A 27,977-nucleotide genomic window follows, 5' to 3' on the forward strand; every position below is an offset into this window, starting at 1 on the left:
CTGTGAACAAAACTACAGAAGGATGTTGTATATTGGCTGCAAATAGCTCTTTGGGGGCAAATAACAGTCCTGGGGCCAATTGTCAGTGTGAAAATGGCATAAGGGAAAGAGTTAACCATTGTCCCAATCTGGAAAGGCCCTCCCTCATTGCTGCTTTTTTATTAATAAATAGGAATGATAGCTCTTAAGCTTGCTAATTTCTTTTTAAAATGGTTAAAGTAACATGTAGTTTTGACCCTGGAGAGTTTCTTTACCACCCTCAGTTAAAACTAAGGGCATGCGCTTGACTACTTTGCAGAGCAGAGGCTGGGGTCACCAAGCCACAGGTCTTTTGCTGGATGTGTTCTACATATGCATATGTTTATACATACTAGGCTTTTAAAAAAAAAATATGTGTGTTGAGTCTTCAGAACAAAGCTTTTTGGCTATTCTTCAATCATTTATCTTACGTTCACCCCTGCAGCTCTCTCACAATTAATTTCTGTTCCTGTTGGAAATGCAACTTTCCCAGCCATTTTAACAAAGAAAACAGTTTGAGGGGAATCAGCTGCTACAATCTCAGCCTTTGGTTTCCACAATGATTCCCCTGTGGCTTCAGAGGGAAGGGCCTTGCCAAGCCCCGTTTGTCTTCCTCCTCCTCTTCCCCCCCCCCACTTTTAACTTTCTCATGTGTTCAGATCTCTTTGGCCTCTCCCTTCCTCTTCCTCTGGCTCCCCAGCTGTGCCCTGTTGCTCTTTCCTTTCTTGGTAGTTTCATTTTCTCAACAAAGCATCCTGGCACATCTGTCCCAAGTTTCAATAAGGCCACCTCCTGCCATCACCTTCTGATCACCCATCCTAGAGGTACAGGCATCCACCTCACAAGGGCATGTCAGTTCCCAGAGCCAGGCTTTCAGCTTGCTAGCAACTCCTTCACATGCAGCTCCTTCCTAGCAGCTGCTTGCAAGCTTCTTGTTCATGGGTGTTTCACTGTGCAGGGAAGCAAGTGGACTAAGGTAAAGTTAGCGAAGAAGCAGAAACCCTTGTGTGAAACTACTAAAGCTCGACTGTGCAAAATGTATGCTACAACATATTTCTGAGGCAGCATTAAAGGAAACACTTATTTCCTTGAACAACAGCAGCAAACCCTAATATTGAGACCACTAAGCAGTGGTTCCTAATTAGCTAAGTACTGCAGACCCCATTTTTTTGAAAGCCAAGCTATGACACCTCCCTTACTTTTGAAATTTTTGATATCTCTGTGGTAGTTTTTGTTAGATGAATGGTACTACTGAACCACTTGGTAGGTTATGCAGACCCTCTGGGGTCCACAGACCACCAGTTGGGAACCACTGCCCAAGAGAATACTTTGACTTCTTCCCACCAACACCCCCTTCTCCCTCCCTGATTCTTGAACCCTCCTGACTCCAGTGATTGAGACTCTCCATTTCTCATATGCCCCATTTTGTCTGTGTCAGCCCTTTCAAAGGCTAGGGGATAAAGGCTGTGGTTCTGGAAAGGTGTGCATGTGTGTGTGTGTGTAGGCCAACTATATACAGTTTCTTATTTTAACAACAGAAATCTTTGGCATCCTTAGTTATCCTTGGGTGCAACATGTATTGTCCTGCCTTCACACTTGGTTCTTGCCTGGACCTTAATAACAACAACAATTTTATTATTTATATCCCACCCATCTGGCTGGGTTGCCCCTTCTAGATGTTGTACTACAACTCACATCATTTCTGACCATTGGCTCTGCTAGTTGAGGCAGATGGGAGTTGGAGTCCAACAACATAAGGAGGGCCATGGGTGCCCCACCCTTGAAATAAATGTTTCACGACTGGCAGGGCAATTCATTTATGCCACCATGTATTCTCAGCAGCAAAGGTGAAAGCCAAAGAACAGCAATAAAAACAAGAGGCAGTGTAACAAAACAGACAACCACTCCTGCATTGTTCTGAGCAACCCTGTTGCCATCCATCATAATGTTGGTGGTGAATGACATCCCCACATTAGAAAAGCAATTAAGCCATTAATCAATGTGTGATGATAAAATGTCCTGATGATGTCACTAAATGCAATGCTCACACCTCTCCCTATGCGCAATGCATTACAGTAGTGTTAAGTCAGAAAGAAGTGCTCTCAGTGGTTCCCTCTGTAAAGACTACTGTGAGAAAACCAGCAGGAAAGCACCAATATACACTGGCAGTCATAGGCTGCAGGCCTCCCCTCAGGCAAGGGGTGACCTTTCCCACCAACCCCAAAAACCAGGACTGACAAATATCACTTTTGGCAGGGAAAAAGATGGTCAGATAGCAAAGGAGGAAGTGCCATTTCAATCAGCAGCCAGACAGTTCCATTTTGCAGTAGCCAATGTGTGTCTCTACTAACATCATGAGGATATCTTGTAACAGTGTGTGAAGAGGAGAGCTATGGTTTTTCCTGGAACACATGTTCTCTTTCACAAGATTGAGTTTCATAAGAATATGGATTTATGGAGTGATGATGCCATCCAATAACTGAAAATATGGCAGTGAAATCAAGTGACAAACATCTTATGCCCTCAGAACCCAGATACTATTAATTATAGAAAATGAATGTGTGTGTTTTTTATATGAAGGAACAGACATAAATGATTGTCCAGTGTGTAAATCTATGTACCACTAACTGTGAAAGCGATAACATTGTGTTTTTAAAATTTATTTATAATTAACAATAAATTGACAAAATATGTCAGTGCAAGCTATGTATTTTAAGGGGTTTTATATTTTAAAAATCCTGGTGGTGTTATATATCTATACATGCAGATATATAATAAGCTGAGCAGTTGCCTTATGCTGACTGTCAGATACAGAGCTGGCCCACCCATGATGTGAGGTGATGCACCCACCTCAGGTGGTGGAACTGAAACAAGGCAGTTCTCTGCCCACCCCACCACTGCCACTACAGAGAGGGAGGCATTCTGGAGCACAACATTGCCACATGTCTTCCCTGCCCCTGGGTGGAAAAGTCAAGTGAGTGGCAACTTTTGGAGGAGCGCCTCAGCTCCTGCTGAGTTTGGAGAGAACTGGAGCTTGGTGGCAGCGGAAGTGGGGCATGGTGGGAGGAACCAGGGGTTGGCAATTCCTGTTTATCCTCAGGTAGTGAAATGGGATAAGCTGTCCCTGCTCAGATAACTAGTCCATGCCTAGCCAAGCATTTTCTTCATGGGCTGCCAGCAGTTTCCAGACATTCCCATTCTCCAGCTGGCAGCAGTTCCTAGGCAGAGATCTCTAAGTGGGAAATTGTGGAGACTGAACCTGAAACCTTATCCAGGCAATGAATGGGTGCTTCCAGGGGCTTTTATTGCTTGCTGCCTCCATACATCTGAAAAATCAGCAGCAGCTCTGAACATTCTACCTGCTACGGTAAGTCACTGGGAAATATGAGGATTTGTTTTAACTGGGAAAAAAAATTACACATGCACTATGTAGCTAATTGCTCCCAAAGTGCAAAGTGATGATTTGACCATTGATGAAAGAGAGTGCCCACATTGGATTCCTTTCCAACAAGAAGGAAGGTACAATATAGGGAAGGGCTTCCTACATTTATGGAAAAGAGTTCCTATTGCATACATAACCAAGGACCCAGATATATGGAGTATTACCGTAATTTGCTCTTCCCAGCTTCTGAGGAATCTACACATCTACACATGGCATAAACCTCTTTACCCACCTGGAACAGCCTTCATGTAAATAGCTGGCCCTAAAGATATAAAAATAAACATAGAATATATTCAATATAACCAGCAACTCGAAACATTCTGATCATAAAGCAAATATGAATTTTGGCCATGATCCAGCACAGCACTTAAATCTATGTTGCACAGTGACCATATGTGACACATCTAATCATATTGTATCATTTTGGCAAGAGACTGTACCAAACAATCATTTTCTGCACGTTGCATTTGCAGCCACTAATTTTTTTTGAACTGCATTCTAATATGTTTTGTGACTCACTGCCAGCTTGGGAGAGGTGGCAGTCCACAAACAATACAAATTATTAGGATGCTCCAATTCAAAGGGAGATTCCCTCCAAAGCGAGATTTCAGTCAAAGCCTCTTTCCATATGTTTGCTGGAAATGTCGAGTGGGGTGGCCATTTGAGTTGGCCCACTCATGTATAAATAAACCTTTGGCAGAAGCTCTGATAGACATGTCTGAAGAGAGGAGCTTTAACAGATTTCCCTCTGAGAGGTAATGGAAACCTGTATGTAACAGCTACACCATACATTTAAAACACATGGCTGCACACCCGAATCTCGGGAACTGTAGTTTACTCCCCACCTGGAGACTGACACACAAGAGCGTGAAACATTCATTGGGTCCCTTGCAGACATAAACCCTGGCGCAATTATTACAATTGCAACTATTATAATCCGGCCATGAATAAACTGCCTCTGGTTTAATATTTAACCTTGCGACTCCTATTTTGACTTCGTTGCCCAGCATAGCTGTCAATTTTTCCCCTTTTCTTGCGAGGAATCCTATTCGGAAGAATGGAATTTCTCTTAAAAAAGGGAAAAGTTGACAGCTATGTTGCCCAGTAGCACCAATTAAAATCATGCAACGAGACAACTGCAGCAGTCTTCCTTGAAGGGACCATGGACACTCCGCGACAGGGAGCCAGTCGGACGAATCCAAAACACCAGCGGGAGACGCCTCGTTGCAAGGAGCGAGGCTCGGCGGGAGGGAGCACGAAACGGGCCACCCTCGAGCCCGTGGAGTCGCCGAAGCCCGCCGCTGCTGACCAATCGGGAACGAGCAGAGCCGTCTTCAGAAGATTGCCCCGCCCTCCGAGCCTGCGTTTCCCCTTCGTCCCCTTCTAATGGTCGCGTCCGTGGCCTGGAAACCTTTGGTGGGAAGCGCCACTTTGTCGGAAAGGGTGCGGATTCTTTTGAAAGGAAAGGTATTTTTTAGCCTCTCTCCCGCGGTTGTCCGGGGCTCGTCAGAATGAGCAGGAAAACCCGTGAACTCCTCTAGTCCGTCTATCCACGTAAATGTAGAGCCTTGTAGGAAATGTACGCTGTGAACCTACATATTATTATAAAGCCGGTTCCTGGAGAAAGGGGAGGGCGGAGATTTTTATTTTGTGGATTTTTATTTTTTACTTTAATACTATCCCGCTTCATAGCTCCTGCTCTTATCTGCATTCTAAGCAGTTAGCTGAAAATACTGGCACGTTTTTGACTGGTCAGAGATCATTTGTCAAATCGTGTTTTTTGCAACGTTTCTGAACAGAAATCGAGCCCTGTTTAAAAGGGTGCTTCACAAACGGCAGGGGCTGGGACTAAGTACAGTGAGGGGGGGAAAGTATTTGATCCCTTGCTAAATTTGCCCGTTTGCCCCCTAACGAAGAAATGACCAGTCCATAATTTTAATGGTAGGTTTACTGTAGCTGTGAGAGACAGAATAGCAACAGGAAAAACCCCAGAAACCCAGAAGACAAAAGTCAGAGATTAATGTGCATTAGAATGAGTGAAATAAATATTTGATCCCTTTGCAAAAGACGACTTAGTACTCTGTGGCAAAACCCTTGTTTCCTTATTTCCTCAGTCCACTGGACCATTGTAACCTCAAGAAGGGGTAGCAACGTTAAGTCTTTTGCAGCATAAGCAGCAGAGTCTTGTGGCACCTTGAAAGATTATCAGATTTAGAACTGCACAAACTTTCATGGACTGGAATCCACTGCATCACACCTCTACAAAAGCTGACATCATAATAAATATATTAGGCTTTAATATGCCGCAGGGTTCTTGTTATTTTGGGACTAGTATAAAACTGTGTGATATACTCCATAGCATTAGTGGACAGTTTTGCTGGACAGACCTTACTCAACCATGAAACCCACCAAATCTTGAGCCTAGTATACCGTAATCTGACAGTAAAATGGGCTTGATCCCATGTATGCAGCCCTGTTCATTAGATGAAGAGTGCAGTACAAATGTGAAAAACTTTTTAATAAAAAAAATCTTATTTCCTAATTTTATAAGGCATTGAATGTTCATATTTTTCAGTGCCAAACATTTTACAGTACTGTACACATATTGAAATGTGTTTTGTTGATGGAGGTGCCTTCTCTATTCTGTGGAAGGGCAGAAATATTTCCACTTTGCCTTGATGTTTCCAACTGCAACACACACAACAAACACAAAAATCTGTGCAGGTTTTAAAAAATAATGTGTAGGTAAATTGCAAAGTTAGTTCACCAAACTAAACAGCTAGAAACCTTTGGAAGTTGTTATTAGCGGCTATTTATATCATGCTTTGTATGATGAACTGTGAACTGGTAGTTTAATTGTACACATTGTATATCAGTTTCAGACATTTCCTCTTTTACCTCTCCTCTGTGTGTTGGCCTATGACTGCAAGCAGTAAACATTTGATCATATTCATTCATCATAAGAGTGGCTCTGTTGTGCAATCATTATTGTTCTTTTTTGTTGTTGGACTGGAGAGGAGAGGGGGAGAGAGAAGAAAACATGCAGATTAAAGAGATGGAATAGTCTAAACTCAGTTCATATTAGGAAAAAGTATCAGAGCCCTTGCCTCTGATAAATTATGTATGCTCACTGGGATGGTTGAATGACCTCCCTCTTCCTTAGTATATCTGTATTATAGAGAATACAGATTCCTTCCCCACCAAAAATATCAGAAGGCAATGGTAAGCAGGAATTTAATCTAAAATAAACCAGCAGCTAAAACATGTTATGGAAGATTTAAACAAAGGAACCAGATCTACTAAAGTTTTCCTCATTTGATTTTTCAACAGTCAGGCTGGGGAGAACTGAAATGCCAAAATATTTTGAGAAAATATTGATCTCAGTCATGCTGTTGCTGTTTCCTTGAAGGGAAAAAAAAACAAATACTTGTTCTTTCCATTGGTATTCTTTTATCAGAAATTAACTTTGGGGAATTATCAACCAAATTCTACTTGTCATGTGCAAAGTTCAAAGGAAGTTCAAAATCTAAGATGTTTTAAAGCAGGGTACGAAGGCCACTCTCTACTAGATTTTTTTTAAAAGTACTTGTTGATCCATAAACTGTTCCAACATGAATGCCGTGGCTATCAAAGCAACAGGAGATTTGATGAATATTAATATTCTATGAATACAAAATCTCTGCATTCTGCCAGGACTGTCAAATACACAATATATTGATGTTGCCCCATGCTTTGGGTTGACTTTCTCTTCTTCACAAATGGTATCTTTTGCAGACACTGTTTGCAGATGTGTAGTTGGACATTGTGCAGTTTCATGTTGACCTTTTGTTCCACTCAAAGGAATGACTGGCTAATTGGCTGTGTTTTAGTTTAGAGAAGAAATTGTGCTTGCTTGCATACTCCATCTTCTCTTTACTTTGTTATTTAAACAGTGGCAGGCAGAGCTGCTGTAGTTTTGAAAGGGCCTTCAGGAAAGTCCTCTCCAGTGGGTCCCAGTCTGCATTGTTACACCTCTGGCCAGGGCTTATCTTGCAGCAACAACAGTGAGCGACCCTTTTAAGTCCCGCAAGAACCCTAGTGTACCATTGCTCTGAGGCATAGTAGGAAATTAAGAAGGCTGTCAGCCACTGCTAAGGAAGCCTGTAGCTGAATGAAAAGGCATCCAGACTAATGGACCCTGCCAGGTGGCTTGGGTCCAAGAAACTGCCCCAAAGTGTCAGGTGCTGTCAATGAAGCTGAACGGACACCTCTTAAGCTTTATTTCCAGAAGAACCTATTCAATCAAGTGTATGGGTGAGGTCCCCTATGCTAATCCCTCTTAAGATATCTATGGATTAAGAGCCCTCCATATCTTGTTCCACAATGGACAGATTCTTTTTAAAGTATTCTTAGATTATTATTTTATTTTAAAAATCATTATATAAGAAATCCTTATTTTGTCTTTAGAATTTTATTTTCACCCCCTCCTTTCTCCTTCTACTTCTCATAACAGAACATGGCCAAAACAAAGATTGCAGTCATTGGTGCAGGGCTCATTGGCCTCTCTACTGCTGTTTGCATTTCGGAATCTGTCTCAGACTGCAGCGTGACTGTCATTGCTGACAGGTTTACCCCCAATACAACGAGTGATGTAGCTGCTGGGATGCTCATTCCTCATATTTACCCAGGTGAGTGGAATTTCCTTCCTAAGATGCAAAATGTAAATAGGCATAGATTTTTACATTATGTATTTATTTGTTTTCCGCCCTTCTCCCTAAGATTCCAGGGTGGGTTACAACATTTAAAACATAATATTAAAAATGGTTTTAAGCAACTTACAACAATAAAAATAAGGTGGGTCCTAAACATATACGTCTCAAGTGTCAAAAGCGAAGGTAAAGAGGTGCGTCTTCAGCATCCTCCAGATGATTTTCTGTATTTACTATCAGCTCCCAAAACGGGCTTCAGAGAGGGGTAACTGTAGTTTTCAGTGCTGATTCCATGACAAGTGGATCAGTGCACCACGAGCAACAAAACACTGAAGTGGTTGCTGTGAAATGAGTGCTGCTGTTGCCAAATTGAGGTGCATGTACAGTTGACTCATAGCTTACACACATTTAACTTGTGCAAATCCAGCTTTATGTGCTTGGCCAAAAAGGATCCCTCCCACCATTGCACTCACCTTGGGAGCGTGTTCAGAGATGCAGGGAGAGTGTGTTTCATTCACGATTTTGGCTTTATGCATTATCCCTGGAACATAACCACCACATAAGTTTAGCATCAACTGTACATCTCTCTCTCTCTCTCTCTCTCTCTCTCTCTTTACAGTAGTTCTATAAGGAAAAAAAGTAGCAAATCTAAAATATTACACATTGAACTTGCACCCAGTCAATAAGCTACTAACATTCTTTGTAATATTGCCAGGCTAGGGTCCTTCCAAAACTCCATCCGAAGAGCCTTGTACACAGCGCCTGTCATAGTACCCCTATTGCTGCATGTAAGACTCTTCCCTGTTCTGGACTCTGTATGTACACTTTGCTTCCAGGCAGAAATATTTGCATTGTTTATTTGGCCATGTTACATACATCATAGAAGCTGGAAAATATATCCATTCAACTACGTATGAAGGTAGTCAGTATTTTACAGGAAGAAGCAGCAATCGCTTTGCAAGACTAGATTACAAATCAAAGTACCGTCAAGCTCCATTGTGTTCTAGATGTTTCGCTGAGTATGGAGAATAGAGATATGAAACTATAAATTTAAAACATCATTTAAAATGTGTTTTCTTTCTGCTCTGCAGACACACCGGTTCATCAACAGAAGCAGTGGTTTAAGGAGACCTTTGACTACCTGTCAGTAATCTGTAATTCCTCAGAAGCTTCAGAGGCTGGGATTCATTTGGTCTCTGGGTAAATAAGGAAGGCTGTACTATGCTTACTAAAAGCAGAGGGATAGGCAAGCCTGTTGGCCAAGCAGAGTCCAAGGCACATAAAGCCGTGAAGGTCTGGACAGTGCCTGTGTGACTGTCTGGGTAGGAACCCAATGTACACTGACTGGAGGAAGAAAGGTGGGCTATAAATACAATAAACACATAAAAATGCATGCATTGGAATTGTAATCTATGGCCATGTTTTAGAAAGGGAGAGAGACAAAACCAATATGCGCTCATGAATTACTAGTATAATGGAATACTGTGTCCGGTTCTGGGCGCCACAATTTAAGATGGACATTTACAAGCAGGAACACGTGCAGAGGAGGGCATGATCAAGGGTCTGGAAACCAAGCCTTATGAGGAACAGTTGAAGGAGCTAGGTATGTTTAGCCTGAAAAAGAGGAGTCTGAGAGGAGATATGATAGCTGTCTTCAAATATCTAAAACGGTGTCACATGGAGGAAGTTGGTTTTCTCCTGCTGTGGAGGGTAGGACCTGAACCAATGGCTTCAAGTTACAAGAAAGGAAATTCTGACCAAACATCAGGAAGAACTTTCTCACAGTAAGAGCTGTTCAACAGTGGAACAAACTCCCCAGGGAGGTGGTAGACTCTCCTTCATTGGAGATTTTTCACGGAGCGTGAATGGCCATCTGTCATGGATGCTTTACTTGAGATTCCTGCATTGCAGGGGGTTGAGCTAGATGACCCTTGGGGTCCCTTCCAACTCTATGATTCTATGATGATGATGATGATGATTTAAATTTCTATACCACCCTTCATCCGAATATCACAAGGTGGTTTGCAATATAAAAACATGCCATACATGCCATAATAACAAACAAACAAAATTACTCCCCCCATGCAATTCTATGAAAATAACATCCTAAATGGAACCCTTGGGATATGCTGTTCCCAGTGTGGTATCTGTTTCCCCCCACTGTCACATAAGCACATGTTTTAGTATCATATGAATGAATGGTAGAAATTTATTTGGGACGTCTCCCAATGGCTATTCATCATGGTGGCTGTTTAACAGCTTTGTATTAAAAGCAGGAGAGCAACAGCAGGAGAGGACTGTTACCACTAAGCCCAGCTTGTGGACTTTACAAAGGCCCTAGTTTGGTTATGGGGGGAAATTCATCTTAGGAACAGGTGTAGCAGGAGCACGAAACTACCCCCCCCCAAAAAAAAAACCCCAACCACAATTATATGAAATAATTTTGTTCTTAGATAATGATTTTCCAATAAATGTAACAGAACAGAATGGCTGTGTATTTTACGTTCTTCCCCCCTTTCATGTCTATGAGCTGGCAGATCTTTAAAACCATTCCTGAAGAGAAGCCTCCATTCTGGTCTGATGTGGTTCTGGGGTTTCGCTCGATGACTGAACAGGAAATGAAGAAATTTCCGCAGCACAAATGTGGTCAGGCCTTTACTACACTGAAGTGTGACTGCCCACCCTATTTGCTTTGGCTGGAGAAAAGGTATGAGTGTTTGGATGGACACCTTGCTATAACAAATGAAAGAACCGTCTTATTGGATAAGACCAAGATCCTTCTATCTGAGCATCCTGCCTCCACCAGCAGCCAGACAGATGCCTCTGCATGCTCACAAGCAGAATGTGCTGGTCCTTTGTCTGGTCAGGGATGATGGGGATTGTAGGACAACAGCTTCCCTGTCCCAGCTTTCAACACACTGCCATTTTCTTATTGTGGTGATGTGATGCAAAGTGAAACAAAGACCAAATGTTAAGAAAGTGCTCCCTGGTTGTAATGCAATGGCACTTCTATTCTTACACCATGTTACAACATGGGCTGGCAGTTCTTGCTTCAAAGCAATCACACGCTGAGTGCTCTTTATTCTTCCAGTGTGCTGTTCTGACATATGAGCAACCTCACGGGGAACTCATGCCTTGTCATGTTTCATTTTTTAAACAGTCCTGAAAGTGGTACCGACGCTCAACTAAATTACAGAATCCATTTAGTATCTGTCAGGCAGGCCTGTGGGCAAAGGCCTCTGCTGCCCCTCATTTCTGTCTTACACTCTTGTAATTTCCCAAAGGAGCTGCCTGATCCTCAGAGCGAGTCATTGGCACAAAACTCACTCAAATAAATGCTGTTTTGCTGATAGGCCCGTTTGAAGGATGGTGTCCAAGTAGCTGAAACAAATGATTAAGATTTCTTCCACTGAGTGGGTCAGAAGGAAGTGTCTATTAGATGTGTAATTTATTGTGTACCCTCAAGTGCCCTGAGCACTATTTATGGTGCTGTTCATCAAAAGATACAAAAAGCGAATCAATCATAAGCACTTGGCTGGAACCCACGAGCCACTTCTGCAGGCAAGAAGGGTTTTGATTGGGGCACGTCGACTACTTTTCGACTGTCACAACAAACTTAAGAAACATTGAATTGGGAGTGACCTCAAAGCCACTTCCAATTCAGGAGATGCAGCTGCAGCATAAATGATGAGCAGCCAGCCAGCCTCTTCTTCAGACCAAAGGGATTAAGAGTCTACCACCTTCTGTTGCATTCAGTTCCACGGCAGCATAATTTTCAGCTGCAGGGCAGCAGCTGAAGAAGAAGAGAGTTTGCAGGGCAGCAGCTGAAGAAGGAGCAAAAAGGGTTTTCTTGTGTGTGTGTTTCTTTGTGGCTGATTAGCTGCTCTCCCTGTGCAAAGGTCAGAGGGGGCAGGGTTTCTGTTGAGGCAGGTGATTAGCTGTGGGAGGAGCTTATCAGAGCTTGCAGGGCAGCGGCGCATGCAGTTTGATCCATCTTTTAGATTTAGGGTCTCAAACGTTTGTTGGGGGAGACCTAGGTTTTTTTTTGGGGGGGGAGTTATTTGTCCTGTCTTCATGCTTTTTATGATGGAGGACCGCTGTAGCCACCCCCAACGACACGTTCTCAAGATGGAGGGTGAGGGAACAGCTGCAGTCGCCTGCGGTTCCTGCGCCATGTTTGCCATCTTGCCAAAGGTTGCAGGCAGCTTTGCCTGCAGCAATTGCATGTTGATTGCCCTCTTAGAAGACAAAGTCCAGCAACTGGAGGAACGTGTAGCTACGCTCCAAAGAATTAGATAGCTGGAGCTCTTCTTGGAAGCAACAGAGCACACCGTCTCCACCAAGGAGGAGACAGGGGACTCCCCTGAGAAGGAGGCTAGTTCACCAACACAGGAGCCAGATATATGGAGAAACGTGACTCAAAGAAGTAGGAGGCCCAGGGTTCGCTCTGATTGTTTAGAAATACACAATTGCTTTGAGTTCCTCTCCCCTAGCATGGAAGACGAAGAGCAGACTCCATTTGAGGATCTCTCCCTCATTACAGTCTATCAGGTATATGAAGACGAGCAGCAAAGTCAGTCCTCAGGGAATGTGCAGGCGACCTTGGAACGGACAGCTCACGGAAGAACCCCGACCAGACCTAAGAGGAGGCGTGTAGTGGTGATAGGGGATTCCCTACTGAGGGGAACAGAAGCAGTGATCTGTGGGCCTGACAAGATGTCTCAGGAAGTGTGCTGTCTCCCCGGGGCTAAGATCCAAGATGCAACTGAACGACTGCAAGGAATCATAAAGCCCACTGACAAATACCCCTTCCTCTTGGTTCATGTGGGAACCAATGACACTGCAAGCAATAGCCTCCAGAAGATCAAAAGAGACTACGAGGCTCTGGGCAGGAAATTGAAGCAATTAAATGCACAAATTGTCATCTCATCTGTCCTCCCAGTTGAACGACGTGGCCCAGGGAGAGAGGGAAAAATAGTGGAAGTGAACAGCTGGCTTCGCAAATGGTGTAAACAGGAACGGTTTGGATTCTTAGATCACGGACTGCAGTTTCTTGAAGATGGACTTCTGGCAAGCGATGGGCTGCACCTCACAACGGTTAGGAGGAATGTTTTTGCCAAAAATCTCAGAAACCTCATCAGGAGGGCTTTAAACTGACTAATGTGGGGGAGGGAGACAGTGCTCATTGTGCCCATCCTTGAAAAAGCAAAAGCACATTTCCCATCTACCTCTACCAGGTAATAACGCATCCCAGTGTCAGGCCAAAGCAGGATACAAGAGCTGATGGACCTTAAGTTGGCCCTCGGTTTGTGCTGAAATCTCACTTGTCTGTGCCGCACCAATGCATCCTCACAGGTGGGCACAATTCTTTTTTAAAAAATCATGACCCTCTTGTGCCTTCAACAAATCAGTTGTTCATGGGACATGCCCCGTCTCAGTGGCAATCATTTTACTGTGAGGCAAAGATGTTTTTGTTTTCCCAGGTTTTTTTTTCATTTTAGTTTTTTTTTAAGCTATTGCAATGTTTATAGAATCATAGAATAGAATCATAGAGTTGGAAGAGACCACAAGGGCCATCGAGTCCAACCCCCTGCCAAGCAGGAAACACCATCAAAGCACTCCTGACATATGGTTGTCAAGCCTCTGCTTAAAGACCTCCAAAGAAGGAGACTCCACCACGCTCCTTGGCAGCAAATTCTACTGTCGAACAGCTCTTACTGTCAGGAAGTTCTTCCTAAAGTTTAGGTGGAATCTTCTTTCTTGTAGTTTGGATCCATTGCTCTGCGTCCGCTTCTCTGGAGCAGCAGAAAACAACCTTTCTCCCTCCTCTATGTGACATCCTTTTATATATTTGAACATGGCTATCATATCACCCCTTAACCTCCTCTTCTCCAGGCTAAACATGCCCTTAGCCGTTCCTCATAAGGCATCTTTCCAAATTGCATATTTTTCCTGCTTACATTGTAGAGTCATTGGGACGCACACAGCAGCCACACTTTTTGATTTTTGTTCCACTAACTTTACATAAATGAAGAAGTGTGTATCTGAAGAAGTGTGCATGTACACAAAAGCTTATACCAAGAACAAACTTAGTTGGTCTCTAAGGTGCTCCTGGACATTTTTTATTATTTTTTTATATATTTTGACTGCGTCAGACCAACACGGCTACCTACCTGAATCTTTACATAAATGAGATATTCTACAATTTGAATGGATACTTTATCTCTAGACTGAACTGGTGGCTATGAACTGATAGCTGAAGGAGATAGGATATACTCAGCATTATGTCTATAAATGCATGCTTTAATTTTAATTGTTAATTGATTTTAACATTTATACCCCGCCCATCTGGCTGGATTTCCCCAGTCACTCTGGGCAGCTCCCAACAGAACACTAAAACAGAATAAAACTTCAAACATTAAAATTTTCCCTAAACAAATGGATCCCATTTGACTTGTGTACACTTCTGTTCCATAAGGTTTTTCAATATCTTCACTGATTTTTCTTCTCAACAGTTTCTTTTTTTAAAAAAAGTAGGATGAGATTATCTGGATTGCATATTGGAACCTTTCTGTTTTTTTCTTTCCATCTTTCTATTTCACACTAGTCAAAGACCATCTAAATTACCGTATTTTTTGCTCTATAAGACTCACTATTTCTCTCCCAAAAAGTAAGGGGAAATGTGTGTGCGTCTTATGGAGCAAATACAGGCTGCGCAGATATCCCTCTTGCTGTTCTGGCTTCTGGGATAGCTGTGCGAAGCCTCTTCAGGGCAGCGGGAGGAACGCTCCCCCTGCCCTGAAGAGGTTTCTCACAGCTATCCCAGAAGCGATCCCTCTTGCTGTTCTGGCTTCTGAGATTCAGAATATTATTTTTTCTTGTTTTCCTCCTCCAAAAACTAGGTGCGTCTTATGGTCTGGTGCGTCTTATAGGGCAAAAAATACGGCATCTTATATCCTTGGCCTGTGTAGCAGTCAGGCAAAACATTCACACTGATAGAGAATGATTTCACCTCTTTGATTTTTTTTTCCTTTGCAGGCTGAAAAGAAATGGGGGCCAGGTGCATGCTAGAAAAATCGAAGACCTATGGGAGCTGCGGAGTGACTATGACATCATAGTGAATTGCTCTGGCATTGGCTCCAAGAAGCTTGTGGGTGACCTCGAGATACACCCCGTCAGAGGTCAGGTTCTCAAGGTCAAGGCCCCTTGGGTAACACATTTCATTCGGGATGGCGATGGATTAACCTACATCTACCCAGGGATACACAACATAACGCTAGGTGGGACACGGCAAAAAGGCAACTGGAAGCTGTCTCCAGATCCCAGTACCAGCAAAGACATATTTGGCCGATGTTGCGCTCTTGAGCCATCCCTTCAGGCAGCTCAGGATATAAAGGTGAGGGTGGGCCTGAGGCCATCCAGGTCAGCCGTGAGAGTCCAGAAAGAGATACTGGTTCGAGGCAGTGGAAAGCTTCTGGTGGTGCACAATTATGGACATGGGGGTGGTGGATTTTCCGTGCACCAGGGTACAGCTAAGGAAGCAACCCAGCTGGTTAAAGAGTGCATTGCAGCCCTTGAAATGTCAAGGCATAAGGCAAAACTGTAGCCTATAAGGTGAACATTCATATTCTCATTTCTCTCTCTCTCTCTCTCTCTCTCTCTCTCTCTGTAATGACTGATATAAATTGGATTAGTGTGTTAGTTCTGAAATCCCGTCAGGAAAAATGCCATTGGGTTGATTTACAGAGGCGTCTCTCTCTTGACAGCTGAGCACTTGATGGCCAGCAGGGGAATGTGAGAACTGGCTGAAAGGTGATGGGAGGAGAGGTTCTGTCTGCAGTGTTTAATCTGTAATGCAGCTGAATACAAAATATTATTGAGTCCCCAACCGTTGCAAAAAATTATGTTGTGCAGCTCCATTTCACCAGCAGAGGGCAGCATTGGATCAGTCACCTATTTGAGCCCTATTCAAGTTGCTTGGGAATGAGGGCTGCTCTGCAGGGTATCACTGTCTTTAAAAACCAGGGATGGCTTGGATGGTTCAGAAGCTACAGCATTCCAGGAGTCTCCTACAAGGCCCTCAGTTGGTCCAGGCCAGACTTCTCCTAATATTTCCCAGAGCAACCTGCTGTCACCACCTACTCCTTTACATAGAGGAACCAGATTTTCCCTTTATTGGCTGCAATTCAAAATCAGTATGTGGAGTGAGATCTGCTAACTTGGAATCCCCCAGACCAGAATACATTCATAAATTTAAAATTGGTATATAATTTTGGATGGAAAGCCACCCAAGCAAGTGGACTTTTAATATAGAAAAACAAATAATTATGCTGTCATAACCTGGCATGCTTGTCTCTTCTCTTCAGCAGCTCTAACACCACTCTGACTCAGCTCACTGCTCTCCCTAACACTCTGCTAATTCCTCTTCTGTGTCATTCTCCACTCTCCAATGATTGCTATCAATTGACTCCGCCTGTCACTCACTCTGACTCCACCCAGCACCCCATACCAGTCCCCTGCTGCCAATCATTCTTCCGCTCATTCTTCTGTTCTGAACATCATCTTAATAAAGGATTTCCTCTGCAGAAGCCAACATACTCGTAAGAAGCACAGGGAGCAAGCCACAGGGGGGTTATTCAGCACATACTTCGCTGTAATGAAGACCAGCCTCCCATTTATTTCAGTGGGGCTTGTGGATAAAAAAAAAAAGGCAAGGGGCAGACTTTGCCAATGTGATGGGTTGACTAATCGTCTCCTATTTTGAATGGGAAAAACTCTGCAGCTGTTTCTTTTTAGTGCATGTCTTTGTTCATGGTGGAAGCTTTCCCAATGATGGCTATTTATTTATGAAATTTATATCCTGCGCCTTCCTCCCAAGAAGCCCTGGGTGGCTATGCAAAAGCCTTCCTTTGTGAACACACGAGCGGCATCTGCTATCCTCGAGCAAGTGCTGTGTGTGGCCGCAGTGCCAAAACGTCATCCTTCAAACTATAGAGCAGAACCATATATCATAAGCTGCAGACCGTGAAGCTGCAGGCAGTTGTAGATTACAGTTGCCGTTATCTTTTATGTTACTAGCTTGTTGCACGATGCTGCCAAATTCCTGGGCTTTAATAGTCAGACCATTACGCTGCCTGTAACTCTTTACAAGTAGCTCTGAGCAAAACTGCTCACCTTTCCTGAATACAGAACAGTGCATTCCTTGCTATAGTCACCCCAGCAACATTTTCAGATGCAGGCAGCCCAAGAGTTTGAAGTACAGCTTCAAGACAACGGGATGTAAGAGCTAGCCCTGTGTCGGTTCATTTCATCCACGATACCTGCCAACTTGGAATCCCACTTGCTGCAGCGCTAGAGATGGGAAGACAGCAGCTTCTCTCTCACTTCCTCCTCAGTCATTCCTCAGTAATCCAGCTCCAGGTTCTGGGTTGCAACCTGGTGTGTGCGTGCACACACACATTTTGTTCTGGGGTATCCAACTGTTCAGGTGTTTTGAACTACGATTTCCATAAACCCCACCTGGGATTATAAGAGTTGTAAACATCTGAGGCCTCTGTGCTGGCTACCCCCAATTTAGCTTCTTATGAGAAGCTTTCACTTTTCCCTTCTGCTCCCAAACTAAAGGTAAAGGGACCCATGGCAGTTAAGTCCAGTCGCAAACGAATCTGGGGTGCGGCACTCATCTCGCTTTACTGGCTGTGGAAGCCGGCGTTTGTCCGCTCCGCAGACAGTTTTTCTGGGTCATGTGGCCAGCATGACTAAGCCGTTTCTGGCACAACGGAACACGACACCAGCACATGGAAATGCCGTTTGCCTTCCCGCCGGAGTGTTACCTATTAATCTACTTGCACTTTTTTGGGGGGCGTGCTTTCGAACTGCTAGGTTGGCAGGAGCTGGGACCGAGCAATGGGAGCTCACCCTATCGCAGGGATTTGAATCGCTGACTTTCTGATCAGCAAGCCCAAGGCTCAGTGGTTTAGATCACAGCGCCACCCATGTCCCTCTTCCCAAACTGTAGGTTTCCTTTATAAATCATTTATAAATCTTACACATCTAAGAAAAATATCAAGTCCTAAATATTTCAGGGGAGGGTTAGGTCACCCCCAGACAGTATTTTGTGGGAGTGATTCAAGCTCATACCAGGGAATTGGAACAAATGCTCCATAATCCACCGTCTGCACAAGGATTGTGAAAGCAAATCAGGATGAATCGCTCAATAAGTTGGCTGTCTGGAGGAGCCTATAAGCATTGCTGTGGAAACCAATTGGGATTTCAAAGTGCTTCTCTTTGGGATATATATCACATGTATTATTTGCATTCCTGGCTTCTGTCACTGTCATTTGGTTATCTTCTGTACGTTTACAGGGAGAAGAATATTGTTCCATGTTTCCAGTTCAATTTTGCCTTCAGATCTCTTTCAGAGAGATGAAAGGGGGAGCATTTGGGAAATCAGCAGGAATGCAATATGCTCACCTGAATGCAAGAGCAAATGCTGTTCCTCAGAGAATAGGCTCTGCTAAAAAAGACAATTTCTATATTAAGTCACATTTTCATCTCACCCTTCTTCCAAGCTAGAAATGGGAAACCTCTGGCCCTCCAGGTGTTGTTGGACACCAACTCCCATCACCCCAGCCAGCACAGGTAGTTGTCAGGGCTGATGGGAGTTGTAGTCCAGCAACAGCTGGAGGGTATCACATCAGGGTCCACATTCTTGCTGTCAGCCAATCAGGCAGCAGTTCTATGCACATGTACCAGTAAGGCCCACTGAACTCAGGTTCACTTATGAGCAGACATGTCTAAAATCACACTGCTTAACTCTCACATATACAAATCAGAGGCCAATTGTTTCAGAACATATGAACTAACAACACTTTAGGAGACACCTTGATAGCCCCAGCTCTTGGAAAGTCTTTCTTTGCACCACTGAATATTGATATTCTTAGAGCACAATCAAGGAAGTTGATCGGTTGGTGTTCAGGGACAGAGAAGAGATTCCAGTTTAACTTCATTAAAATTTCATGTGAGATGAGAGCTAACACTTTGAATTAGTAGTCTCTGGTTGAGCAGATGGGGTTCCGCCTCCAGGGGGCAAAATTGGCAAGGCTTGTTAGGCACACAGAGAGATTCATTTAGGAAGGGAATAGAGACAAGCTTTCCTTGCATCCCACAAAAGGAAGAGAACATATTCAATGTGGATTTCAGCTCTCAGCTTTGCATTTTTTGCCAAACAACAGGAGAGGCAAGCTCAGATTGTAAGGTTAATTTAATTTTTTGTAGATTAGGCCAGACGTTTTCAACCTTTTTGGGTCCCTGGCTCCCTTGACCAACTACATTCTTTCTGTGGCAGCCCCGTGGGGCTCAGGAGCCCAGTTATGTCACCCCTTGCTCACAGAGCCAGCAGCCCCTCACCCCTTTTCAAACACTGGTTGAAAACCACTGGATTACACAGTTGTATCCCTCTGTCTACCAGGTTTTGGAAAAAGTCTCTTAGTAATCATGGATTGCAGGGCTGAAACAGAGTTGTAAGGTCAAAATCAATGCTTTCTCTAACACTTAATTTACTTTTCAAATGAAAAGCAGTAAGAAATATGAGAGAAGATGCTTTCTTACTATGAAGGAAAAGCGTTTATTATTCCTTCAGATACCAACCTGTTTTCCTCCAGGGTGATGCTATAACATCATCTGCAACCATTCTCTGTCCTCCAACACAGATTATTTAGATCCATTCCAATCTGGTTTCAGGCCTGGCCACAGAACTGAGTCAACCTTGGTTGCCCCAATGGATGACCTTCTCATTGGCATTTGATACCATCGCCCATGGTATCCTCCTAGACTGGCTCCAGGGATTGGGAATTGGGGACACTGTATTACAGTGGTTCCAACCCTACATTCAGGACCGAGTCCAGAGTACAGCATTGGGAGAGTTCCTTTCAGCCCCCTGGTCGCTACGTTTACCTTATCTCTAGCGCTATTTAATAGTGTTACTGGGTTGGAAAAGGTGGCATTCTGCTAATCTCATACACTCTATAGTAGTAAAATGCTGGAAATTATCAGTAATACTAACAGGAAGTAGGTGCAAAAAAGAACGATAATAAATGACTTAGAAATAGAGTTCCCTCTGGCAGTATCTACTCAATATTATTTTTCTCCTTTTTATACAGTTGAGACTATTTGCTGGCCTGATACAAGAATAGCCTTTGATACTTAGCATCAGGGAGTGAACCATGCTTCCGAAGGCAGCCATGTCAATATTTAATCGTTAGATGTGATGCAAATGGGTGAGAAAATAAGGTTGCTCTGAGCCTTTGCATTCAAAATTAAAAATATTTCCAGCTGCAAATGTTAGAGGTGGCGGTGGGGACTTTGGGCATAGCTACCAATGTTTCAGAACAGGCAGATAACAGAATGTGAGTTTAAACAGCCCTGAAGGTGGCTTCCAAAACAATGGCAAGTGAACATTACAGAATACGCTATAAAAGTAGAGCATCCGTTGTTAAACTATTACAACGATCAAAACAGCAGGAGGAAAAGCAGAAAGCAAACAAAAACTGCAGGTAGAAACCAGATAGAGGGGCCTTAAATACTATTAAAAGCCAAAGAAGCAGAATGGACTTCACCAGGTGCCAGAAGGATAAGGGTGAGGGTGCCAGGTCAACATATTTAAGGAGAGAATTATCTCTACCTAGCCTACCCCACAGGATTCTTGAAATGATAAAGTGAAGAGGGGAAGAACTATGTATACCACTTTGAGCTCCTTGGAGCAAATGAAATAATGATACTGACAGTGATTTAAAAAATTGTTAAGGCTTTTGGCACCTTAAAAACTAGCATATATATTATGACACAAGCCTTTGTGGACTAAAGTCCACTTCATCAAATGCAAATGTTATTGTCAACTGGTAGGTACGTATATAACAGGAATAGATCATGGAAGGAGCATCTGTCACCCTCCAAATGTTGCTGGACCTCAGCTCTCATCATCCATAACATTTGATCCTGCTGACTAAGGCTGACAACATCTGAGGAGCCTCAGGTTTGCCATCCCTGGTATGCAGGGAGAAAATGGTGAGCAATGGGACCAAATGGAAACCAAACGCAATAAGCACTACTTGTGACAATTCCAGGTAAATATTGTAGCTACATACACACCATATAGCTTCCCCCAAATAATCCTGGCAACTGTGGTTTGCTACGGGTGCTGAGAATTGTAGGTGTTTGAGAGGTAAACTATAGTTCTTAGGATTGTGGGAGTGGGGTGCGTCAAATACATGGTGTGTATGCAGTCTAAGATAAGCAAAGTGACAGTTCTCAACAGCAGCGATAATAACAAAACTATCACAGCACTGGGGAGTTAGTTAGCTCCTGTAGTGGGCCAGGAAACCATTGCCTCACTTCAAACCTAAACAAAATCAATCAACTGGCTTGATAAGTTCAAATTCAGCAGGTGTCTCCTGATAGCAAGGGCAGCCAGAGTGGGCATCTGAATATGACCACAGCTGACAGAAGAAGGCAGCCTGTCCCCAGGCCATTTAAACTTTCAAAGGTCAAAAACAGCACTTTGAACAGAGCCCATAACGAAAGACGCAGAAAGATCTTGTAATACTGGAGTGATATATTCATGGCAGTTAACAACCTGATGGCTGCACTCTGTAAAAGTTGGAAATTCCCAGACAGTTTTGACAAGCAGCTCTAGATGCTGTTGTTTAAATTCTTCAGCCTGTATGTTATCAACCAAAACAGAAGACAAGCACTGCATGTCAGAGACTCCACTTAAGTAAAGGTTCCTTAACATTCTGATATTGATATCATCATCATGCCTCTGTCCCTTAGTGGAGCCCAGAGGGGTGCACAACCATGTTAAGAAAGCCATCATAAAACAACCAGACTAAATACCTTGTAGAAATTTCCTATGAACCACAAACAATACATAGGGAGAAAACACCTAGCATCAGACAAAAAAAAAATGATTCTATGATTCTGTGTACATTAAGGGGTAGGGGGAAGGATGCCCACTGGGGGAAATGGGATGGTGGACCAGATGGTTCCTTGGCCTGATCTAGAACAGAAGCTTCTTTGCTTGAAAATCACACTCTGCTATGGCTGTCCATCAGTTTGGGAGGAGAATTAGCTTTCTAGATCTGCCTGCCCTTATTCTCCTGCGCCCTGTGTTGAACCTCAGACTGAAACATTTGTTACACCGCTGAAAACCTCTGCTGGAGCAAGATGTGCTAATGGGAAATGCTGTGATAAAAAAGCCCTCTTATTATACTCTTACCTACTAAGAGCTGAACTAAGGCTGTTCTGATTCAATATGCACCAGTGATTCAGCCTTGAATCACTACTAAAGCTTTTCGTTTTCAAAAGTGGCACCTGAACAATTGGATTGACTTGTCTCATTTAAACAACAGACGGATAGAATATGAAGGATTAAAAGTCTTTATCCTCTCTTTTTTTACGGTTCCTGTCTAGTCATAAGTGTTAACACAGTGGGTGAAAAAACATTATTAAAAAAATTAAAATAATGATTAAAGTTTATGCCTTCAAACTTTCCCTTATAGTTCCAGTTGCTTCATTGAGCCATCTGGCACTCTCAGGTCTGCAGGCACCTTGCAGTGATGTGAAGAAATATGACCTGGGTTGATTCAATGGCGCAAAGCTTTCCTGGGTATACAAAGATGAAAACCCAGAGGGCTGTATTCTACTAAGGCAGAGATGGGGGAACCTCTAGCTTGTGGACCCAGTTTGGCCTGCCAAGGCTCCCACTGGAATTTCCCCCAAGTCGCAATCATCTGCTCCATACCTGATGACCTATGTAACAGTAGGTGTGGAGTAGCTGGATTGGCTTCTTGTATAACTTTTCTGCACAGAAAACAGGGATTAACTCCCCAATGTGTGGGAAGTTCACCCATGTGGGCCAATTCAGTCATCGGATGATGATGGGAGGGTTGCCCCTCTCACTTGTCAAAGTTGGCCAGTGCTTGTAGGGGAAGATAAAGATTGGTCAGCTGGGTCAAAAAGATTTCCCACCCGAGTTAAGGTATATTCAGTTAGAATTCCAGTTTTCTCAAGCCCCCTCCCGCTCAAAATATTCCAGGTTCCTATGATTTCTGGGCTTTTCATATATGCTGAAAATCTCTTCTCTCCCCCCCACGCTTTACTCAGGCTTTTCTAGTCTACTATTGTTAATTTGTCTACATCCAGCATTGCAAATAAGGGACGCAGGTGGTGCTGTGGGTTAAACGACAGAGCCTAGGGCTTGCCAATCGGAAGGTCAGGCAGTTCGAATCCCCGCAACGGGGTGAGCTCCCGTTGCTCGGTCCCAGCTCCTGCCAACCTAGCAGTTTGAAAGCACGTCAAAGTGCAAGTAGATCAATAGGTACCGCTCTGGCGGGAAGGTAAACAGTGTTTCTGTGCGCTGCTCTGGTTCACCAGAAGCGGCTTAGTCATGTTGGCCACATGACCTGGAAACTGTATGCCGGCTCCCTCGGCCAATAAAGCGAGATGAGCGCCGCAACCCCAGAGTCGGTCATGACTGGACCTAATGGCCAGGGGTCCCTTTACCTTTACCTTTACTAGCATTGCAAAAATGTCAGAAATTTGTTTTATTATGTTTCTAATGCTGTTATTGCCTTATATGATTACTTTTTTTTGTACACCAATTGGCTATTCTGATGTTTAGCAGCCCATCTATTTTGCAAACAAACTAAATATTATACTGATTTTTTTCTAGCACTCTATGTATTCTGTTTTAGAGGAATTAAGTTTCCCAACTCTGAAAATCCAGAGGTTTCTGACATGCTGCAATAACTAAGGCAGCGTTTTAATAATTAACTACAAGCTTTCCCTTCCCCCTGTGAGCTTGATTATTGCCAAAAGATTTTAACATTGCTGAAGAGCAATAAATATCAGTACCACATAGCAATTCCTCCCGCTCTTTTCTGAGGGGACAAACTCATGTGGAATTAACTGTATCAACTGAGACACTTCTTATGGTTGGCAGGGGGCGGAAATATCCACCTCTCCAGAGTTCACGGTCTCATTTGGAACAGTTTAAGGTGGTTTAGTAAGTAGTTAGGTGGAGAAAGAAATGCATTGTGGGATCATGAACTCTGGCAAGAATTCGAAGAATAAAAAGGAGTGTATCTGAAGCAATCATCTGGATGCAGCACCTGTGCAACTCAGCTTCTCACCTTCCCCATTATTGTAAAAAGACAACTGCGATGTGATAAAATGGCCCTTTGACCTCACTGATCTTCATTTTCGTCCAATAAAGGCATACGTGCTGCTTGCCTGCTTTTCTAGAGCTACACACATTCCTCCCTCCCTCTTCACTTCTCAAATCATATTTCACAGCTTTGGCAGAATTTTGCATTCTTAGGGAAGAGCTGCAAAGAGGTGAAGCTTTGAACCAAAATAATCATAAGCTCCAGTTCAAATGTCACTGCTGCTGGAAATTCAGTAGGTGGCTTCTCGGCCTCTGACCTGCAACATGAAGATAACAACACCGACCTCCTTACAATGTTGTAAATGGTGCCACAGAAATGTTTCTTTTTCTGTCTTTCCCCACTGTTTAAAAGAAGCATTGTGGTTTCTTCTCATATGCTGCAGCTGCAGTACTGTGGCTTTTGTCTTAAGTGTTGTGTTGTGTCATAATTCACCAACTCCTGCAGCCCTACATCATAGCACTGTGATTAAAGGGGAGGGGGGAATGGCAATTGTTCATCTGGCATCCTTTTCCTTCTCTGCTATTGTTTATAGTGGTCATGAACTGGCAGGATGATGTGGAAGAGGAAAAGGATCCCAGTGAGGGGTGTAGCTGGGACTGGGCCACACCAGGGCAAGCAGGGGGTGGGGAAGTATAGGGTGACAAAGGATGGCAAGGGGATGGGGGTCACTGCACAGAAACCAGAACAGCAGGCCCCAAAGCCAGAGGAGCAGCTGTCCCCACGAACACCGTGAGCTCTGAGGTTAGGGAGCAGTGGGAGGGGTGTTCTTAGAGGCTAAGGTAGGCAAGGGCCCACAGCCCAGCTCCCTAGCTCTGGAAGGAGATATTTGATTCCTCAGCTAGAGCAGGACTGGAACAGGTGAGAGTCACCTGCCTCATCAAGCTCAGCTGCTACAATCAGCAAAGTACAAAAGGGAAGCAGAGCTGAGGAGCTGTGTCTTCTCAGCTGCCCATGTTGCTGGACCTTGGCTTGTATGCTCCTGGATTGTGCTTTGGGTTTGACTCTGAGCTGTATCCTGACTGCTGACCTCCAGACTTGGCTACTTGTTTTGACCCTGAACTGTGTCTTTGGACTTCGCTTGTGTAGATTGAACCTCAGACTTTGGACTTGGCATACTGACTTGCTGCCAGGTAGGCCAGGGATTTGGGACAATAGTAATGTTTTGGATGGGGTGGAGATCAACTGAACCAGGTAGTGACAGCTGCCATGATGTGGAATAGCTTAATTCACTCTTTGTCTATGTAGGCTTTAGACCTAAAGTATTTCCCCAAACCCCATATGCCTGCGAACAGCCTGAGGCTTAAAGAATTAACTTTATTCCGTACATAGTGGTAGGCTTGAGGCTAAGCAGAGGTTACAACCAACTTCCTAATTGTGCACATGCTTAAAATGAAAAGGATTACAAAAATGGTTGCCAGCAGACCAAGTGGGGCCATCAGACTTTGATTTGGACTGGGGTATTTGGGGGGAAGTTTTTGTTGGGAGTTTTTGCTGCTGTTAATGATTAATTTTTTGTAGCTTTATTTTTATGTGGAATTTGTTCAGTTTGGTTATGTAGTTTTTGATGTGTTTTCTTTATTTTTATGACTACTTTGTTATGTTTGTAATTATGTAAATCTTTTCATATTGTACGCTGCCTTGAGCATTGCTTTAACTGTGGAAAGGCGGCATACAAATAAAATGATGATAATGATTTGGTATTTGGTGCATTGAGAAATGTTTGCCTCTCTTATAAAGCCAAAGTATTAATTTACCAATTGGAAATAGCATAATGGTGGGTTGCATCCAGCTAGACCCATGGAAACCAATCGACTTGTTAGGCATGTTATTTATTTCAATGGGTCTACTTGGAGTATGACTTGGAGTGTGCTTAGATGCATAGTTAGAGGTTCCATAACCACATTAATGCAGTCAGTGGAGGTTGATCCAATAGGGCAAATGGGGCACTGCCCCACCAAGCTGGGTCAGTAGCCACCTGCCTGCTGCCTTACTTAGAACCATCCCCAGTTGCGGCCCTGGCTGGCAGCTTCCTCCTCCTCCGTCTCAGTTTTGCCCTTTGAGAACCCAACAGGGAGGAGAATGGGGACAAAACTATGAGGAGTCAGTTTCATCTGTTACGGCATCTGCTCCACCTACCCTTGGCTTCCCTACTTTCTGCCCCACCACTTCCAATGGGCCCCAGCCACCACTGAATGCAACTGAAAAACATATTTGTTGAATACTGGTTCATATGGAATTTAAAACGCTGACGGAAAGAATATATTTCTAAACCTTGCTAAAAAGCTTTATCCCATGATGGTATAAAAGGTTCAGGAGACTTGCATGATTCCCATTACCCAATGTCCATTAAGTCCTTGTTTAGGTTATTTCAAAGTGTGTAATGCTTCTGACTGTGACTTCTAGGCCAACCTTTCCATGTGTCTTTAAAAGGTAGCAGAGGAAAAGGTTTGCAGCTTCCCCTGTAATGTAGGTCAATCAATACCTTCCAAGGAAAGAGGCAGGGCTGGTGGAAAGTCACCCAAAAGAAATGTATTCTAAAATGAGATTTCCATTTCTGAAGGTAATGAGGATATGAATTAAGCACTGCAATGTGTTGAATTCAGGGATGAAAGACTTTCCCTAAAGCATTCCAGACTTTTAAGAATGATTGGGCAACCATTAGGCAGGTTCAGTGATGACAGGTGGGCAGGTAGGGAGAGCCAAGCATGACTGCCTGGATGACAAGCAAAGTTAAGACAACCAGCTGTTGCCATTTCCCAAAATTGGATCCCCCCTTTATTGCTTTTGAGTGTTCAAACAGTTTCACCTATATCTTGTGGTAATCCTTGCTACAACACTGCCAGTTGGTTCAGTTACTTTAACACCGTATCACAGATAGTAGGCTGAAGCTGAGATAGTATTATTTGTATACAGGAAATCAGATGCTATACCTCACCTTTTTAGTCTACATGTATGACACTAAGTTTGCTTATGGTCTGGTGAAATCCAAACCAGGGACCTTGTTCCTTATTGCTACCTAAGGCTGCAATCCTATCCCCATTTACCTGGGAGTAAGCTCCATTGAATTCAATAGGACTTCTAAGTAGATGTGTTAAGGGTTGCACTGCTAGTCTATTAGCGACTAGCACTTCCACATTAATAATGATTGACTCATAACTATGGATTTTGTAGTTGTGCTACCAAACTGGATTCTGGAGAAGTGACAGCATCATGCAGGTGATAAAACTCAGGCAGGTTAACTCTGGCTTTCCTCTCTAACAAGGGAGGAAGGATTTTATTGGAAACATCCTGTGCCAGGGAACTTAGCCAGATGGAAAATGGGGGATTCCTTTCCATAGTCCTGCTGATAATGGCTAATAGTGCTACTGTGATTACTTCCAAGTAAATATGCATAGGATTGAACTGTCAGACACATGCTTACATCTTGGCCTGATCACCAAGGAAATTTTGTAACTGACTACAGTGAGGTTTTAAGTTTGCATTATTGCAGAGGAGCAGGGAGAGGATGTTTAGCATTAGTTATAAATGTTTCAGTGTTACTGATGTCCTTGCAAAGTAAGAACAATTGCCATTTCATACATTCCATTAACCCATCCCAAAGTT

The 27,977-nt window shown here is 43.5% G+C and overlaps 1 protein-coding gene across 2 annotated transcripts; it reads left to right on the forward strand.

The window, feature by feature from the left end:
• The first annotated feature begins 4,787 nt into the window (after window positions 1–4,787).
• DDO (D-aspartate oxidase) lies at window positions 4,788–16,036 on the forward strand. 2 transcript variants are annotated; one of them, XM_079970991.1, is made up of 5 exons: window positions 4,788–4,927; window positions 7,953–8,127; window positions 9,240–9,348; window positions 10,679–10,855; window positions 15,187–16,036. In XM_079970991.1, exons 1-5 carry the CDS (start codon window positions 4,847–4,849, stop codon window positions 15,752–15,754), a joined length of 1,110 nt encoding a protein of 369 aa, XP_079827117.1. In that variant the 5' UTR covers window positions 4,788–4,846; the 3' UTR covers window positions 15,755–16,036. The 2 variants fall into 2 exon arrangements, with proteins under 2 accessions (XP_079827117.1, XP_079827118.1); XM_079970992.1 differs by lacking the exon at window positions 4,788–4,927 and adding an exon at window positions 4,994–5,014.
• Window positions 16,037–27,977: the final 11,941 nt, after the last annotated feature.

Source organism: Podarcis cretensis, assembly GCF_951804945.1.
Source record: "Podarcis cretensis genome assembly, chromosome: 3".
In the NCBI taxonomy this organism is placed as follows: Eukaryota; Metazoa; Chordata; class Lepidosauria; order Squamata; family Lacertidae; genus Podarcis; species Podarcis cretensis.

Excerpts from the sequence above, each read along its gene's own strand:
- DDO (XM_079970991.1), top strand. The coding sequence starts at position 4,847 with ATGGTCGCGTCCGTGGCCTGGAAACCTTTGGTGGGAAGCGCCACTTTG. Across the intron at positions 9,349-10,678 it reads GGGATTCATTTGGTCTCTGG|CTGGCAGATCTTTAAAACCA; the intron begins GTAAATAAGGAA and ends CATGTCTATGAG. Across the intron at positions 10,856-15,186 it reads TTGCTTTGGCTGGAGAAAAG|GCTGAAAAGAAATGGGGGCC; the intron begins GTATGAGTGTTT and ends TTTCCTTTGCAG.